The 19,259-nt window shown below is 28.9% G+C and overlaps 1 protein-coding gene across 1 annotated transcript; it reads left to right on the forward strand.

Annotated features, from left to right (window-relative positions):
• Window positions 1-239: 239 nt before the first annotated feature.
• LOC107441552 (mitochondrial DNA helicase) lies at window positions 240-17,181 on the forward strand (the record flags this gene model as incomplete). The annotated part of the gene is given in 8 exon segments (XM_071179532.1): window positions 240-396; window positions 3,815-3,933; window positions 4,008-4,176; window positions 8,534-8,668; window positions 8,752-8,825; window positions 10,349-10,463; window positions 12,094-12,285; window positions 17,068-17,181. Coding segments are annotated over 8 exon segments (1,075 nt in total), but the record flags the coding sequence as incomplete, so codon positions are not given.
• Between the last annotated feature and the right edge of the window lie 2,078 nt (window positions 17,182-19,259).

Below are 19,259 nucleotides of genomic sequence, written 5' to 3' on the forward strand. Positions count from 1 at the left end.
TTTTCCTTTAATAAACGTTGTTTTTTGTTAAATGAACTTTAATTATTTTTAAACTAACAACACATCCACATCTGGTAGATGCAGCCCACAGATTATGAAGTTAATTTAGTGTTGTTCGCAACACTAATTATAAAATTTTTTATAGTTATACTTTTAAGCAGTTGGGGAACATGTTTTAGAAACATGTTCCCAATACATAAAAACATAGCACATGAAAATAACGTGTCATATGAATTTAGATATTCAGATATGTACCTTTTTGGTTGGTCATCTGTGAGTGCGGTGGAAAAGGAAATTGTGATTGTGTCCGATCCTCTGGACGTCATTGCCGTCCATCAAGAAACAGACAAACCGGCTGTTTCTTTGTCATGCGACCTTCTTCATCTCTCTCCGCAGGTAAGTCTTCTGACAATTTTTATGAATGATATTTTATACTTTATATTACTTTTTGGGCCGGCATAGCCTGTTCGGTAGTCCGAGAGTTCAAACCCCGCCGGCCGACGACTCTCAGTGTAGTAAATGGTGCACGTTAAATCTGTCGAGTCCTCCATGTTCCCATAACAAATCAATACCACCGAGGGTACTGGATTGGAGATCAATCGTTCTCTGATCCAGGCTAAAAGTTACGATCTGCGGATGTATGAATGGGTCCGCCCTATAAACGGGTGTGACAAGTGTGTGACTAGGGACAAATTCTTAGCCATAGTTGGCGCCACTGAAAAACAAATGCGCTCTCTGCCTGAAATTTGTTCGGTTTCACCAAGCAGGCTTGCTAGTGTGGCAAGTCGCATTAGAAACAACAACAACATATCACTCTTGGTTTCAAAATTTTGATTTAAAATTATTTTATCTACCACGTCATAAATGATTTAAAAAGCATATATAATAAGTCTCAAGATTATATTTTTTTTATGTGTAAAATTCTTAACTAAAGTTTGAAAAAAAAACTTACCTTTAATGCTTTACCCTTAATGCTTTACTCTGCTTTTCAATTGCCACTATGAAAACTCTTTAGAAAAAAATCTTTATTGGAAGCCATGTCTTATTTTCTGCAGAACAAATATAAACCCCTTTGATTTGACAGCTACCCATGGTAAACCTCTTGAGTTGTTATTGTTAAAGTTCAAAACATGGTGAGAATTTTCTTTGTACAATAACATAAAACGATGCAAATTACATTTTTATATACAGGTTCTTTTTCCCTTAATATACTACATATTAGGGGAAGTTGTTACATATTAATCTTTTAACGAAACAAAAATGTTTCTGAGAAATTTAAGAAAAAACCGAATATATTTTAAATTAGGATAGCCACTGTAACTAGTATAATAAAGAAATTTCTTTATTTTTACTGTCAATTATAAAACTTTACCTACATACAAAAATCGAGTAATATATCAGCATATTTAAGTTATTAAACTCATTATATATACACTACCGGTCAAAAGTATCTCCAACTTTATCACCGGCAAAACATCCCCAAATCATGACTGAACCTCCACCATGCTTCACAGTTGGTAGTAAACATTGACTTGTTATACGTTCACCAACTAAACGACGAACATACTGTCTTCGTTTGCTTCCAAACAATTCTAATTTTGATTCGTCCGTGAACAAAACCTTTGTCCACTGTTCTAAAGACCAGGTAGCATGTTTTTTAGCCCATTGCAGTCATTTTACTTTATTTTCTTTTTTCAAAAGAGATTTTCTAGCAGCTACACAACCTTTTAAGCCATAGTCACGAAGTCGACGTTGTACAGTAGATACTGACACAATTTTCAGCCGAGTAGCATTCAATTCCTCACGGATTTCTGGTGCTGTTCGAGTCCGCTGCCGCTTACTTTGAATGCGTATAAACTTATCCTCACGTTTGGACGTTATTCTAGGTCTCCCTGATCGATGGCGGCTCTTATTTTGGCCAGTTTCTTTCTTCCTTTGCAAAGTTCTGACAACAGTGGTTTGAGAAACATTAGTTTTAAAGGCAATTTGTTTACTTGAATAGCCTTCTGCATGAAGTGCAATAATAACTGCACGTGTTTCCACACTTATTTCTCGTTTTTGACCCATATTTCTGTAAAAAGATTTGTAAAAAAAAATTTTTTTGTTTTTAATGTATACCAGTTATTCTGGCTAATTAAGGCTATTATATCAATATTTAAAATTTGTCATGTACATGAACATAACTTATAATTAATCCCATAAAAGAAGATGAAAAGTAAATTGTTTATAAACTAAGAATTAATAAAAAATTTTAAATAAATTACACTTGTTTTAGTATAGGTACTTGCATGCAATTTCGTTCATTTCGTTATCAACTACAGAATAGATACAAAATGAAAAAATAATGAACATTTTTAAAAGAAAACAGAGTTTTGAGATGTTTGGTTATGATTATGTTTAATAAATTGTATGTTTAAGTCAGAAACATTTAACTATTTTTGAAAATTTTGAAATAAATACAAGTGAGTCTAAATTTTTGACCGGTAGTGTATATATATCAAAAATATCACTTAATTTTTTGAATAATTCTTATAATATCTGTTGTTATAGTTCTTAATTACTTGTTTAATAAGGATCTGTAATTATTGCTGATTTATCAGCTACTGTCTTAAGAAAACTATCAAAGAGTGTTTTTACTAAAATTAAACTATTATTGGTATCATGGATGCTGAATTATTTGTGGTTGCCTAATATATTTACATAATATAGGTTCTATCATTTTATTGCAATCTTCCTAAAATGGAATTGTAAAATCAAATTCAATATGAGAACCTTTTGAACATTATATATTATACAATTATAGTAAAAAATGGGATCCCAGTAATAAAATTAGACATCTGCTGATCATAAAACATCAATGCAGATTAAGATCTTTATAATATTTTACTTTTTTTTTTTGTAATACTCCAACCTTTTCATTTTAAACCAGCAACAAACATTGTTTGAATTCCTGACAGCCGTGCTTTTAGAATGCCACATTATTTTTTTTTCAAGTTATGTCTCAAGCGTTTACAGAAAATTGTGTTTTCCAGTTTGCACTTTTATAGAAGTGAAAAAACAATATGTGTCACTACAAAGCCTTAACTATTGACCTTGTTTTCCTTGTATAATATGGAAAAAATAATAACCAGTTATTTGAAATGTTTTATATACATTCTGCTGTAGGGTTATTTTTTTTTTTTGTTTTACTGAAGGGATTTAATCTTAGGCTATGTCATCTATCAAAAGGTACCTCAAGATAGAATCAAGTTAACATGTCTACTGAACTCAATATTTATAGTGGTAGTTACACCACATTACTCCCCTTCCAGAATTTTATCTCTGATGAAATTCGATGAACAGATTCCACTAGTTGATTCATGCTGTTTATATATTTATATCAATTTTGCTCATTATATTATTTTCTTCATTTTTTGTTTATCACGTTTCTCTCATTATAATTTTTTTTTTCATTTTTTTTTCATTTTTTTTTCTTCTTTATAGCATTTTGCTCAATATTTTTTTTTCATTTTTTTTTTACTTCAATATTGCTCAGTGATCATGAGACTTTTTGTTTTTTAGAGCAGTATATTTTTTAAAGCAAATCAACTGTTTAATGTGGACCATCCATCAATGTTTGTAAGTTCATATCACGTCTTCTTCTATCTTGGATAGATGAAGGGTTGACATTAAATCCCCTCATTGGTGACCCGGACATGATATGAACTTATCTTGAATTATGTAGAATGATTATAGAATATAATTATTATGGAAATATGAATTGTTTCAATATTAAAAAGAATAACACTAACCTTTAAACCCTGCGTCTATTTAGCTCATCACGTCTTTTAAATCTTTTCAAAAAGTTATTTTGTGGTTGAATAGTGAACAACTGTGCCCTGATGTTTTAAGTTTTGTTGCACAATCACTTGGAAAAAACATTTTTTTAATAAGGTTAGTTGTTTTTGAATTAATATAACTTTATTTGTAAGTTAGACTTCCATTCAAATATTCTCCTTGTATTATAGGCCTCAAGATTATTCTAATGCCCTGTCATGCCTTCAGTCTGGACTGAAAATTAAGCAAATCTTGAGAAATGCTGAGGGCATCTATCATGAAGGTGTGGATTCACTGAGTCCTTACAGAATGGTTTTGCTAGACCGGTTCAAAAACAGTGAAAAACATTCTGGTCTTAAGGTATCTTTTTTTGTTGTTGTTATAACAACATTTCTTAAGAGGAAGAAAATTTTTGTCGCAAATTCTCTTTATCCTTCATTACTAATATAGCATTTAAAAGAAAGAAAAATTAAGTTTAGGCACACCTAAGTTTAAGTCCTAAAATTTCAGTTGCTGAAAAAAAAACATACTTCAAAATATTAAAAGGTAAACAAATTATTAGAAGAGAACTTCTCTGTTGTCTAAGTCATCTTCTCATCATTATTTTTCATTTGTATATTTTATAGTTTACTTTTCAGTCTTTGAAACTTCATGAATTACTCTAGGTTTGTCTGAACTCACTTTAAATGTTAAGTTAGTAGGGGAAAAGAGAATTTGTGAGGAAAATTTTCTTCCTCGATATGGTGTCCTCTTAATTGACATGATGTTATGGAAATGTCTTATTACAGGGCTGATTGTGCTCCGGAAAAATCCGGATTTCCCGATTTTTTGCTAACAGTGATCCGGAAGCTTCCGGAGATCGAAGGTTCAGACGTTTCAGAAAATCCTTGATCACAGAAGTTTCCGGAAATCAAATTTTCAAAGGTGGAACTTAAAAACACGGTTTATTTTATTTGTTTGTAAGGGAGAGCCAGAGATATACTCTACAAGCTTATATTCATGATTAATATTCATTTTTTATCAGTAAATAGTTGTTATAATCATAAAACTCACGAAAGAACGACATATTTGTAAATTTTAATTACTTCTCCAGGTCATAGGTATGTGTAAAGTTTCAAATATATCTTACATAAGCTAAGAAATATTGAGAAAAAGGAAGAAAAAACTTGTTTTAAATTTTTTTCAATTTAAACTTCTTTTTTTTTAAACTCTAGAAATTTTCCGGAATTTTGACTTCGGCTCACAATCACTCATGTTATTATAGACTTAACAATTTAAATATTTTAAAATTTTCTTTCCAATTTAAACTGAGGACCTTGCCTGGTAGTGACTTTAAAAATATATTTATTTATTCATTAATTTTCATTTAAAAATCTGTTTATTCACATCGTGCTGAAATTGTAGTTGTGTGCCGAGAGTATTTGTGAAAAAACAATATTATAAAATTAACATTTTATTTTATTTAGAGAAGGTTACTGGGAAATATAAAATATGTCTCTTTCATAGTGTGCATCTGTGAAAGAGAATCACCATGACAAGAAATATATATATTCCTGTACAAAATATTAAGGGGTCACAGTACCCAAAAAATGACAAAATTACCAAAATTTTTTTTTATTGCTTATAATAAAACTTCAAACTATTTCAAATGTACAGAAAAAAATTCATCTCTCTATCTACAATTTTAAAAAAGTTATGAATGATTTTAAATTGTTCTAATACAGAAACTTGCTCAGCAGTCTGACTTCAAAGTGCTTTTTCGCATAGATGATAATTTTGTGTCTTAATCTTAATTAAATCCCTAAGGAATTTTTTCTATTTAAGATAAAGCTTTGAAGTAAACTTTTTTATCTTGAGTATAATACTCTTATTTAAACTGTGCATGGAATAAGCATTTTATGAGGTATTACAACTTTTACGGCATGTTATATATACCTAACAGGAGTTTTTACCCTTTTTTTTCTACTTTTTTACAAAATAATCTATAAAAAATATTCTAATTGATATATCAACAAATGAATGCACAAAATTGTTAAGATAAATATTGCAAGCACTATGAAAAAAACTTTTTTTGAAAATATGTTAAAATAAAAAAGCCTTAGGGATTTAAAAATTTAGAATTTTTTCGACTTTTTTTAAAATTTAAAAAAAATTAAGCAGTTTAATCATTTTTTGAAGATAAATTATTGATTTTAACTTAAATGAGCATGTAAAGTATCCTCCAAATGAATGATTATACCTTTATTTTAAAAAATTGTTGCAAAGGTACTGTGACCCCTTAAGCGCATATTACTGTCTTATTTATTAGTCTTTGATATAATTTTGTCTCATGATGCTATAATAAAAAACTATTTAATTATTTTTAAGGTCATACCATTTCGAGTTAAATACCTTATTATTTTTTATGCTTTTTTATATTTCACATTAAACATACACATCTCTACCAATCTGCCTACATGCTTGCACCAAGCGTGCATACACATACACACATGTTTTGCTCCCCCCTTTTGTTTCTATCAACAAAAAAAAATTTTTTAGGTAAGTTAATTCTTATCTCAATTGGACAAATTTTAGCTGATCCTTGTCAGATTTGAACTTTTGCCACTGTAATTCCTTGTCATTTTACAAGTAATTTTTTAAAAAATAATTTTTTTTAAATCAGTTACTAATTTTCTGGAAACATTGCAATTTTGAGGACCTAATTCCTATTGCATACATGATATTTATTTCATGTATTGATTTTGCCTTTTTGCGACTTTATATGCCTTTTCTTTTGGCGCTTTTCTTACTACTTTCGATATTTTTAAACCATTTTGTCATCTTTTTCAGATTCTCAAGTTTTTAATCAAAATATTTTTAAGTTTTTTTAAAAAAATATTTTTTAAAATTAAATCAGCAATCTGTCCATAACTTACTCGCTTTATGCTTAAACTAAAAGGGATTTTTTTTTTAATTGACTTAATTTTCCGTTAAAAACATTCTCTTTTTTTTGTTAGCTTTCTTTTTAACAGTTATTAATATATATTTTTTTTTGCGTTTCTGCAATGTATTAGAATTTTTTATTTTCAATTCTTATCTTTATTTATGTACCGCCACACATGCTGCAATGCTAATCCCTAGTTAAGCTTTCAGTACCATTTTGCTCTTGCTGTTTTCCCTATTAATATTTATGCATAATAAATTTTTTTTTAAATTTTTTATTGTCAATGATGGATATTTCTAATTTTTAAATGATAATGTTTAACACCTTTTAGTGATAATATGTATTTAACTTTTAAAAAAAATATTCTAATTAATTCAAAAATATTCTAATTATTTAAAAATATTCTAAAAAAATATTTTAAAAATGTTTTTGAAATTAACAACAATAGATATTTAAACACATCAAGCTATTTTATTTTGATCATTAAAATAATTAAGAGTCTTTGTCATCTGATTCTTCAGATCCCGTAAAATTGTTTTACAGTTTATGAATCTTGTGCTATAGGGCAAAATTAACGGTTGCCACCTGGTCACAGGGCAACTAAATAGCAATTATTTTTTTTTTAACTAATATTATGAATATTTTATGGTATTTTAAAAATTACTTCATTTCACGTTTGTTTCTTTAAATATTTCTTACTTTTAGAAATGAAACTTGCAATATTTACCACATATTACGAGTTGTTTACCGCGAAATGTTTACAAATTATTAATTTCTATAATTTTTTAGATTGTTTACATTTAAAATTTTTGAAAAAGTAGCCTCCACTCTTTAAAAAGTGGTCGCTGTTAGAAATGCCACTGGCTATTAGCAACATTTTCTAATTTTGCTTCTAACAAGTGGCAACTATATGCTATGAAATTGAGATTTTTTTTAAATTCAAAATTTGTTTCATTTTCTACTTCTGTTATTTATTTTATGACTACTTGTGGTACATTACCACTCCTGTAATGAATCTGACATTATTAACTTTATTAAACGACAAAGAATAAAATGGGTTGACCACGTTATCAGAATGGGCGAAGATTGTACCACAAAAAGAGTTTTCAATGGCAGACCAGTTAGCACACGAAACAGAGGTAGTCTGAATTTGAAATGGATAGATGGTCTAGAAAAATATATTTTGGTCTTAAAAATCAAAAACTGGAAAGCACTAGCAGGAAAAAGGTTAGCCTGGGAAAAGCAGCTCGAGAAGGCCAGGGCCTACCCGGGACTGTCGAGCCATTGATGATGATGATGGGGTACATTACATTTGCTGCATTATTATTGAATTCAAATTGGGCAAAGAAATATCTCTTAAATACTTTTTAAGGAAACAAACACTGCAATTAATTGTAGTTTTTTGATGAGATGAATTATAATTGGGATTTATACTGAAAACAAATTTAGTCTTTTAAAGGCTTCACTAGCTGCTTTTCTTAGTTGCTTTCGTTCATTCTTAAGCAAAAAAAGAAATTTTTTCTCAAAAATTAGCATTGCACAGATCTGTACTTTGCCTTATTTATTGTATACATTTGGGTACAATTTATGTGCAAAAAAAATTATTACATTAAAATTATCACACATTTATGTTGTAATGCTAATAAATGCAAATACTTGTCATCACATAGTTTTGTTTTCCTAATAAGCATTTAATATTCTTCTTACAAGAAAAGAAAATTCTTGTTTTTTATTAATCATTTTTCTGTAATTTTTCAATAGAAAACACTGTTAACCAAATAATATTTATTTTAGTGGAAAAGATTTTCTGCTTTGAATGAAATACTGAAAGGACATCGAAAAGGAGAGCTGACAGTATTTTCTGGTCAAACAGGTACTGGAAAAACTACTTTTGTCAGCGAATACAGTCTTGATTTGTGTGTTCAAGGAGTAAGTTCCCTTTCAATTCAATTCAATGTTCTTTTATATATATTGAATTTTGTTCTCTCTTGAAATGAATTATTACTCTTCAGCTTCCAACTTTGTGGGCAAGTTTTGAAATATCAAATGAACGATTGCTGGAAATTATGTTTTGTCAATATGCTCAGTGAGTACCTTCTTAATATACATTATAAGTCATAATTATGACATGTTCTAGTGGTCTCTGAAATGCATGCTATACGATTTTAAGTGGCATTGAGAAGCTTCAAAATTTTTTTAATTGTTCAGTTTTTATAGGTTTTAATGGAATTCATAACTGAGGGATATCAATTGATCATAAAAATATTTATGTCAATTTTTTTTTATGTAAGACATATTTTCCTCGCTATACGTTTTTTGAAAATCAAAACTTGGATTTCCTTGAAAGCCTATCATCACATTACCATAAATCCAGGAAACATTCAGAAGACAATTAGGCCTGAATAAGAGTGCAATGCCAGAGTGCTATTCTTCGAGGGTTTATCGACAGAGTCTTTCATGGGGCTCATCGGGCAATTGTGCTTTTGAAGATAATATTCATATAGCTTTAAAACATCTAAATTAACTTTGTCTGGGCATAAACGCTTCTAAATGTATTTTCAACCTATGATCAACCTTTCTGAAAAATAGTCCCTCCTGTAATATTTATAATATTAACACCATTACTCAATAATATAATCACAAAATGCTTTTTCTATGTTCGAACCTTTCATTTTGAGTCATAACCAACATTTAAAAAAAATGTAATAAGTGATGCTATTACAATACTTTGCACTCATAAGAATTCAAGATTCATCTGGATGTTTATGGAAGGTTCCATCCTATTATTGTCTCAGAAAGTTAATGCTCTTAGATTTATATTGTTATATGGGTAATTCTCACCCAATTCCGCAACTAACTGTCACAAAAATCTGATTTCATACAATAGAGTATTTAAAGTTTAATCAATACCATTATTGTTAGCTTTTTAGAAGGCACTGGTCTTAACAATTACATGTATTTAAAAATGTTTCAGAAGGTAATTTTCTTCTCATGTCACCAGAGATATTGCTTTAAAACTGCATATATATTTTTCTCAGTCTAATTTTTTTACTTCTAAATTGTTAAAAGCAATTATAGAGTATGTGCACATTGAATGGTTTTCAAAGGGTTATATGGACGAATATAATATTCATTAGCAGAGTCTGGCGCCACCCTTTCAGAAGAGGCAAATAAACCAAAGTTTAGTAAGGCTATCTGGCAGTTATCTCAAATTCAATCCAATGTGTGAAATCTTTCAATAGTAACAGAGAAAAATCCATTGAAAGAAATTTTAAAAAGATTTTTTATGTTGTCATTTTCTTGCTTTCTCTAAATCATTATTGGCATAAACTGTATTATTCAGTATTTTTTTTTTTTTAAAAAAACTATTGTCAATAATACAGAGTAAAGTGTCAGATCTTAAAGTAGAACGCTGTTGAAGTGAAGCACTGTAAAATTATAACATTCAAGTTATTATGCAATACAAGTTATTAGGATATAATAATTATTAGGGTTTCTTTTAAAAAGACTATTCTGAAAATTTTAAAATATTCTTAGAATTACCCATGTAACACTAATAAACATATAGTTTTCTGATTTTATCTATGTCTGTATCTTTATTATTTAAAGGTGTTCATTTATTGAAAATACAGAAGAATTTCATCAGTGGTTTGATAAATTTGAGAAACTTCCAATGTATGTTCTTAACATTCGAGGACGCCAAAGTGTGAAGGAAATGTTTCAGGTAATTTTTTTTACGATTGTTTGGGGAAAATGTTTAGAGATTTTTTTCAAAACAAGAATATTTTATTTTGTGAAAGCCTAATTTGCTTTCGGGGATAACATGGTAACTTTGAGCATTAAATAAATGCATTTGTGTAGTTCATTATAATTGGGTTTTATGTTTTTCTGTCAGTATGTTCATTTTAGCGTATGTATATGTTGTCAATATACTCAGAGCCTGACTAAGGCAGGGGCATACGGGGCAGTTGCCCCAGCCACCCACATGAAAGGGGGGGGGAGAGAAATCAAATAGAAAGTTTATTTTACGTTTCCTTCTTTAATGAACTTTTTTTAAACAAAATATCAGTACAGTGAAAAATATGTCAGGTTTATGTTAGTTTTTTTTATTAATCTATCGTATGAACACAATCTATATTTCGTAAACCCATGGCTTTCTAGGGCAGAATTCAACTAAATTTTTGCAATTGCGATGGACCTATCAAATACCTGTATTTTTACATATCACAAAATGCAATATGTTTGCAAAAAATACAGGCTTCTGATTGGCTTGATTGAGCCATCGTGATTTCACAAATTTAGCTGAATTCTGCCCTATTGTCAGCATGGATATGAACTTTTCACAGCTAGATGACAAAGTTAACAATCAGAAAATTAATCAAATGAGCAGACGGCTAATTCGTCTGCCCATTGGAAGGGGGACTTTATAGCTATTTCAGCTTCTAGGCAATTTTCTTGTTATCTATAATGAGGTGAAAAATACCTTCCATAAAGTTCATTACTGAAGCAAAGGGTGTCCTGAATATACTGGGTTATATTTGTCAAAAGAAAAGCATTTATAGGATTCATTTCTTATCTGGATTGAAAACATAGTAATGGGATGAAGTATTTTATGTAGTACAAGTTTAACAAAAAAGGTTGCACAGAATTTTTTTCTAAGATTGTTATAAAAACCATATTAACTAAAGCTGATAAAATAACTGTCAAAACATCTTTCATTTAAAATCAGGTATATTTATAGATTCAGATCATGAAGAGACTGTCATCAAAGAGTATTTCTTCTTCTCTAGATTTATTGCACTGATAATGAATTTCCAATTAAAATTATTTGGAAATTTTTTTCTGTGAAAAAATCATTTCAGTTTGTAGGAATTCAGTTATTTAAAAAAAGAGGTAAAATTTTAATAATTTTTTTTTATAGTTTTTAAAAACTTCTGGAAAATTCTTCAAAATTTATTAGATTTTTTTTTCAAATTTTTTAAAATTATTTACATAAGTTGAAAACAAGCGAACCTGTAAAAAGTTTCTAATCTACACAAACGCTATCCACTGATACTGTTGTTAGCTGTAAAAATATACATAAAATTGCCCACATTGTAATAGTGTGGCTATCGTAAATATTTACCTAAATTTCATTAAAACCAATGTTTAAAAATCACAAATAGTCCATTTTTTTATGAAAACCTATGCACGTTTTGGGTGTCGCATTGCTGCAATTTCTTTATAGAATTAAATGGGTCATAACACCAAACTTTTTTAGATTTGAATAAAAGATTTTCAAGCATTGTTTTTAATGAATTTTCACACTATTATTAAAATATTTATCCAATTTTTATAAATTGTTTTTGTTGAAGGCTATGAGGTTATATGTCCGAGTTTATAATGTCAGCCATATTGTTGTTGATAACTTACAATTTATGATGAATATTGAAAACTTGAATTCTTCAATGGATCAGCTGCGAAAACAGGACGAAATATTTGGAGCTTTCAGAGGATTTGCAACTCAGTTCCATTGTCACGTCACTCTCGTCATTCATCCTCGAAAGGTATTTCTAACATTGATTTATAACAAGTAATGTATTATAACAGCTGTTAAATCGAGTATTTAGTGACACTCTGTCTGTGGTAAGTACCACCCATTTTAGCAATTTTTAAAAAATGCATGGTAACCGCTTTCAATGTGTGCTGCTAGATGTTAATAACTCAGACGAAAAACAAAGTTGGTATCCAAATGCCAATTTTTAGATATTATTTACTCTTGTCAAAAAATATCTTCTTATAGATTCTTCCTCCATATTTTTTCCACACCTAAATTTATTTTGTATTTCAAAAGAAGTATAAATCATTATTTTATTAGCCTCTTATGAATGATGGTACACCTATCACCACTACCACCCCCCCACACACACACGCACACTCACAAATCATATTAAAATTCACATTAATTTGATCAAATGCATTTCTTTCCTTTACTCAAGTTCAATCCAAAATATAGTTTCACATATTATTGCTAGATATAAAGGGTCCGTTAAAGGGTGAAATTATGAATTAAACCAACATTTAATCCACCATCATCCATTTAATTAAATGCTATATAAAATGCTTACTTTCAATAGGTTAGTTCGAAGTTGAAATAATTTATTTAACTGAGCATTTCATTGCGGTTCGAATGCACTCAATCATAAGATTTCCGTCGTTAAAAATATTTTACATTCTAATTTATTTTTTAATTGCATTTAGCTTAAATCAGCAGATGTTATGTAGGACTCTTTTTTTGAACAGTCTTCTTTAGAAATAATATGCCCTACATTACTCAAATTATCATTTTACTACCATTATTTTACAACTTTGGTGTAAGAACATGAATTGATTACCATTTTTCTTCTTTTTTTTGTTTCTATTTTTATATTTTTTAAAATTTTTCCTTATTTTTTTGGCAGTATTGGTACTTATTGGTTAAGCATTTCATCTGCAAATAACAATTACTAATTAGTTGGTAATTAGTAATTGTATTAATAATTAATTAATAATTACTTGTATAAGATAGAACGAATTCTTGTTAGAAACCTCTTCTTCATTTGAAACATAAATAGATATTTTTATATTTTTTTTTTTAAGTTTTAATTTGTTCTTTGGAATTTTACGCACTTTTATTATTAAATGAGGGTAAATAAATTGAGTTTCAAGATGAAACAGTAGGGAAACTATTTTTAGACAGTAAATGTTTTGAGGCCACACATTTGTTATGAATCAGGGTTTATTTTTCTTCCTAAAGAAAAAATTTCTATCTTGCAGCATCATCCTCTTTTATTTCTTGAATTAAATAATGTTAATTTTTCACGTCCTTGATTATATTTCAATAAAATTTTATCACTCAGAGAATTTCAGATTGAAATAAAATGAGCCCTATTGATTTCGTACAAAAATTTTTATGAATATACGTAATTTAAATACAATTATAATTCATTTGTGTGGAATTATTTCATTTTCATTGAGCACTAGAATAAGCAGTTTTTACCGTATTGTAGATTTTCCAGTGGTTATTCTTTGTTGCATGTAGAAAAATCTCCACTTTGCTGAAATTCATAAGAATCTTATAAATCTTATCTGACTCTGAACTATTAAAATTGATATAACCTTTTGAAAACGAATATCATAAAACTTTAAAGTATTTTAAGTGTAATTCAAAAACAAATGAAAAAAAGAGCTCGATTTTTTTTGTTATAATTTATTTTGAATATTTATAAGCATCTGCATCCCTTCCTATTTTGTTTATGTACAAATTATAAAGATACGAAATCTGTATAAATAACCCGCATCATTTGTATGAATGTGTGTTGTCATTACTATTTGATCATAAATGAGTAGTCTGTGGTGCAGTGAAATGGTGCTTCTTGGAAAGCTCCATTTTTCACTTTTTTATAAAAGTCCTTCAGCTTAATGGTAAATAAATGAAGTTGAAATGTATGAAACCCGAAAATAACCATTTAGCACACCTCTCTATTTTGAGATATTTATCGTAGGGCAAATAAAGTGTGGAAAAACAAAGTAAAAAAAGGAATTTAAATAAAAACAGAAATTGGAAATGCTGTTCGTTAAAATTAAACTATAATTAAGAAGTTGAATTTTTCAAATTTAAATTTGAAATATTTATCTGTATGACAAAATGAGTATAAATGCAACAGACTTCAAAAAATGAAAGGCAGATGAAGACAACTTGGGATGCTCAAAAGTGGGTGGGAAATGCCCCCTTAGTTTAAGGATCTCCCTTTAATCCTTTCTCTTAATTTTTCCTCCATTCTTAAGCTGTCACGATCCCCCCCTCACGCAGGACAGCTGTTGTCACTATTTGTTATAGAATTACCCTTTCTTGCATAAATTTGAATGACATTAAAATTTATAGATTGCTTGAAAAAATTTTTGCTTTTTTGTTACTTTTTTTTGGTAAATGGATTGACTTGGATATGAAACCAAGCTCCTTGCTTTCCCAGAAAGTCTAATCGTGGGGTTTGAGCATTTTTCAATACATTCTTTCCTATTTTAATTCAAAGATAAAAATATTCGATCTCCCGAAATGGTTCAAAATGAACAATGAATGCCTTTTTCTAAAATAAATACTTTATTAATCTCTCAACGTTAAGAAATTGTAAGGGTCGTATCTGTTCTACGCCTTCAATTTAACCTTACATTTTGTTTGAATGTGCAAAAACTATAACACTTGGAAATTTGAAATGAAAAAGGTGTGCTGAGAAATGTATAAGAAATTTGATAGAATAAAAAAAAATTAAGGTTAGATTATTCTTTGAGATTTATCAACTTTTGAAACTCTGAAAAAGAGATAAAAACCGTTTGTAATGTGTACAACATGTGGTTATTGTTATAGATTGTTAATAAGTAAAATTAATTCACTTTTATTACCACTTATGATATTGCACATTCTGTATTATCTATTTTTTTCCCAAGTACTCTTAATTATTTTTCAAATGGTCATTTTATTACGATCCATATGTTAGAAAAATATTCTTACGTAAAATTATAAGAATTATATATTTTCTCAACAAAATGACCTCATTTTTTTAACTCTGGAATTTTAAGGGGGGAAAAACAAAAATGAAAGAGAGGGCACCAGGGTGCTTAGGGTAGCTTCCTGTTTGTATTCAATTAAGTAAATCCAACTTATCGTGAAACACGCTTAGTTTTATAGGCAACTTTTTTATAATTCTGTTTATCTGCAATATTAGTTAAATTATCCGTTATTTTTTATGCTGTTTTTTTATGCCACTGCTTGAAAACTTTCTTTTTTTCATAGTTTGGTTTTTAATTTGGCTTGGTATGTATTCCACATATGTGAACAGAATTTATAAATAAGACAAAGGTCATCTCATTTATGCAGATTCAAAATTGTTTTTTCTTCATAAAATGAAATTTCACTGAAATTACAAATTTAACTTGTTGTACTTTATTTTTTTAAAAATATATATTTGACTTCTTCAGAAATACATTTTTTGGTCACATGAAAATGTTAGTATATTTAAATTGTGTTCCATCCAATTTTTAAAAAAATATTTTCAAAAAGTTGATTAGGAGAAACTAAACTAGCAACGCCCCCTATCGAGAACTAGAAAATAATCTCACAGTGAGATAGTGTGAACGAACAGTAGAAAGCCTGCCATGCAGAGCTTCTTGTTTTCTTCTTCTTCATATATGTTTTATATATTGTGAATGTGCTGAGTGCTAACTATAGTCATGTTGTTTGTAATAAAATAAAAGTTAGCTAGCCGTTGTTTTAATTCCCCCCTATGCGCCACACATCACATTTGTAGTTTCTTTTGACATTTTTAAAAATGATTTTTTCGTTTTTGTTTATCTGTAGTTCAAATTTAAGTTTTGATAATTCAAATCATGTTCAAAAACAAATTTGCTGTTGTAAAATTTTGGGCCAAAAATTTTATCCAAATTTCAAAATCCATAAAAATCACTGCCCATAGTTAAATTTACAATTGAATTTTATAAAAACATTCATTTAACAGTACTAGCACTAAAAGTTATTTTAATTATGAGAACATTTTCTACTGGGTCATAGAGAAAAAAGTTTCACAGAGAAAAGAATGGTTCATAAAAAAATTTCGACTTCCTGTAAACTTTATAAAGGGTTGTTTAATTTTAAAAAAGTCAGCGACAAAAAAGCTTGCTTTGATATCACGTAAGCGTCTGATTAGGCTTACTATATTGCAGTATCTGACCAAACATGTGCTACCTTTTCATAAAAGACATCTGGCAGAAAAGCTTCTATTTTCCATAGATTGCAACGAGAATGAGGTTTGCGTGAGAACTTGCTTTTTAATCCCTTCCTTCTCACTCCCTTAAAAATGATGGGGTGAGGTTTTGCCCTCTATTTTTCGCTCCCGTGAAAATTCCGGGCTAGAGTGTTCAGTACTAACGCGCCAATAAGAATAAAATTAACTACTTTTGTCTGGAAAACATTTTATTTCTCATTTTACGCACCAGATGGCAGTACCAGGATATTTTTAAGGTAATTGTAGATAGTTTATTTTAAACTAGATGTCAGCACTAATCAAATACGCATATTTGGCAAAATAGGCCCTTTTATGACTGTTTTCTTGAAAATTAACCGATCGTTAAGGGGTTAAAAGTATTTTGTGAAACTGCCATTTTTTCTGAAGTTGAAATTTGCGAAGGTACTGCTAAACGGTAGTAAATTTACCCTGCTTTAATGCTAAGCAGGTACTACCTGCTTAACGTTAAAGCCGAAATGAAGCAATTGTGTTTTTATAAATCTGTGTTTAATTCTAATGTTGCTTTCACAGGAACCAGAATTTACAGAATTGAATAATGCATCTATATCTGGAACTTCAAAAGCCACTCAGGAAGCAGATAATATTTTGATATTACAGAACACGAAAACTCGTCAGTACATACACGTGAGTACCCCTCTTCATTGTTAATTTGGAAACTGTATTTTCTCTCCCTTAGAAAAATTTGCCTTTTAAAAAATAACACCATGCGTTTTTACCTAGGTTAAAATTTTGCTATACACTTTTGCCATGAAAGTGCATTTCCATATGAGCATGGCAAATTTTTGTCCGAAGAATATTGCGAAAGTGTATGGTTAAATTTTTTTTATAGGTAAAACCATTTAAGTATATCGTATATTATTTAATTCATATAGAAAATTTCTACCATTAAACTATTGTATGTTATAACCTATGATGAAATGTTTCCATGGCTATGGAAACATTTCTTCATAAATATTTTCATATATCATATATATTTTATTTCATATATTTCAGTTTTTCATATATTTTCCTTTCTCAACCTAATTGTATTTTATCATACAATTATACTTAATACTTGGGCAAATTTATACAATAGCAATAATAAGCAAGGGTCATGAAATACAGTGAACTTTTGGTGCTCTTTCACAAGAATGTCTAGAATAAGAAAAATTAAGTAACTAAATATATTGCAAAAGGCAATAATTCTGTAAAAGATGGCTCAGGGTATAGAGTATTCCCCTTCCAATGAGTGGAACCAGGTTCAAATCCAGCAATGGCATTTTGTTACGAATTCCGCTTTTGGTTCGAACTGTTCACAGTGCTGACGTAAAATATCCTCAGTGGTAGTCAGATCATGGGTTAGATTCCCCTTGCCGTCAGGCTGACCGTTGGAGAATTTCATGGTTTTTCTCTCCGTGCAATGCAAATGCGGGTTAGTTTGATCAAAAAGTTCTCCACGAAGGCAAATTTCTTCCTATACTTGATTTAGGAGCTCCCTTGTATTCTGGATTGAGTTCAAAGTGACAAGGCTATGAGTTGAGCATTAGTAGTCGTAAAACCTAAACTCGCTGTTCAACGACGGTCATAAAATAAAATACGGAGAATTATTCTCTCTTAAATATTTATAGAAATATGCATATTTTTATTAAAAAGAAAATTTTTTTCTTGCATTTTTTTTACTATAACATTAAAATATTCAACAAATAAAATTAAAAAAAAATGCAGTAATTTAAGTTTTAAGCAATTTTCAAAGTAGTTTTCATATTTTTAAAGGAAAGATTAAAATGATAAGGGGATTTCCACAAATTTCATTTCGTATTGTTAAACAAGATTTATTAAAAATGACTTCATTATTGCTGGGAATCTCTTCCATAAAAGTATTGCATCTTTCCTTATACAATCATATTTCAGTATATGAACATCTATTATATTATATTATCATTTGTTATTTATCTTATGATAGAAGATAATATATGTAGAAAAACCCTTTATCATTTTGATTTTCTTTTAAAAAATCCAAGAACTACTCAGAACATTGCTTGAAACTTTTTAAATTTTTAAGATATTGAATTCGGAATTTTTTCATTAGTTGTCAAATGCCATTCACTACAAAATTATGAAAAAATAAATTGTTTAATTTTTTTTTGTGCATGTGCTAAATATTCTAATTACTTATAAATTGCACAGTTTTCAGTGATTTTTTTCAAATTTTTAAAGCAAAAATTATCTTAATTTATTTTAAATTGCTCTAAAAAAGTTTTTTCAATTCATTGAATAGTTTTAGAGTTAGAGGGAAAAGACGTAAGACTAAGTTGTTATTTTTTTATAAAAATGTTTATTTTTTTTCATAAATAAGCTAGGCTTACGAAAGTTTGTAAAATTATTGCATATAATAACCAAAATAATTGTCAAAAGCTACAAATTTATTGCTACATTTTTGGCATGTTCAAAATCTCTTTTTTTCCGTTTGTAATTTATTGTCGGTCCCTCAAGCCTCTAAAAGCTTTAAATTTAATTGATAAGTATGAGAAATCACTTCTGAAGTTATGAAATGATTCTTTGAGTAATTCTTGAGAAATATGGGGAAAAAATTTTATAGTATAGAAGTGTTTCCTGTACTTTTAATCTTTTTTTTTTACCGAAAAAGAGGAAAACTTTTGATTTAGGAGAGGTATTTTTTCATCCCCAGTGGCGGTTTGAAGCTTACCCAGCTTCAGATGTAT

Source organism: Parasteatoda tepidariorum, chromosome 1 (genome assembly GCF_043381705.1).
Source record: "Parasteatoda tepidariorum isolate YZ-2023 chromosome 1, CAS_Ptep_4.0, whole genome shotgun sequence".
Lineage (NCBI taxonomy): Eukaryota > Metazoa > Arthropoda > Arachnida > Araneae > Theridiidae > Parasteatoda > Parasteatoda tepidariorum.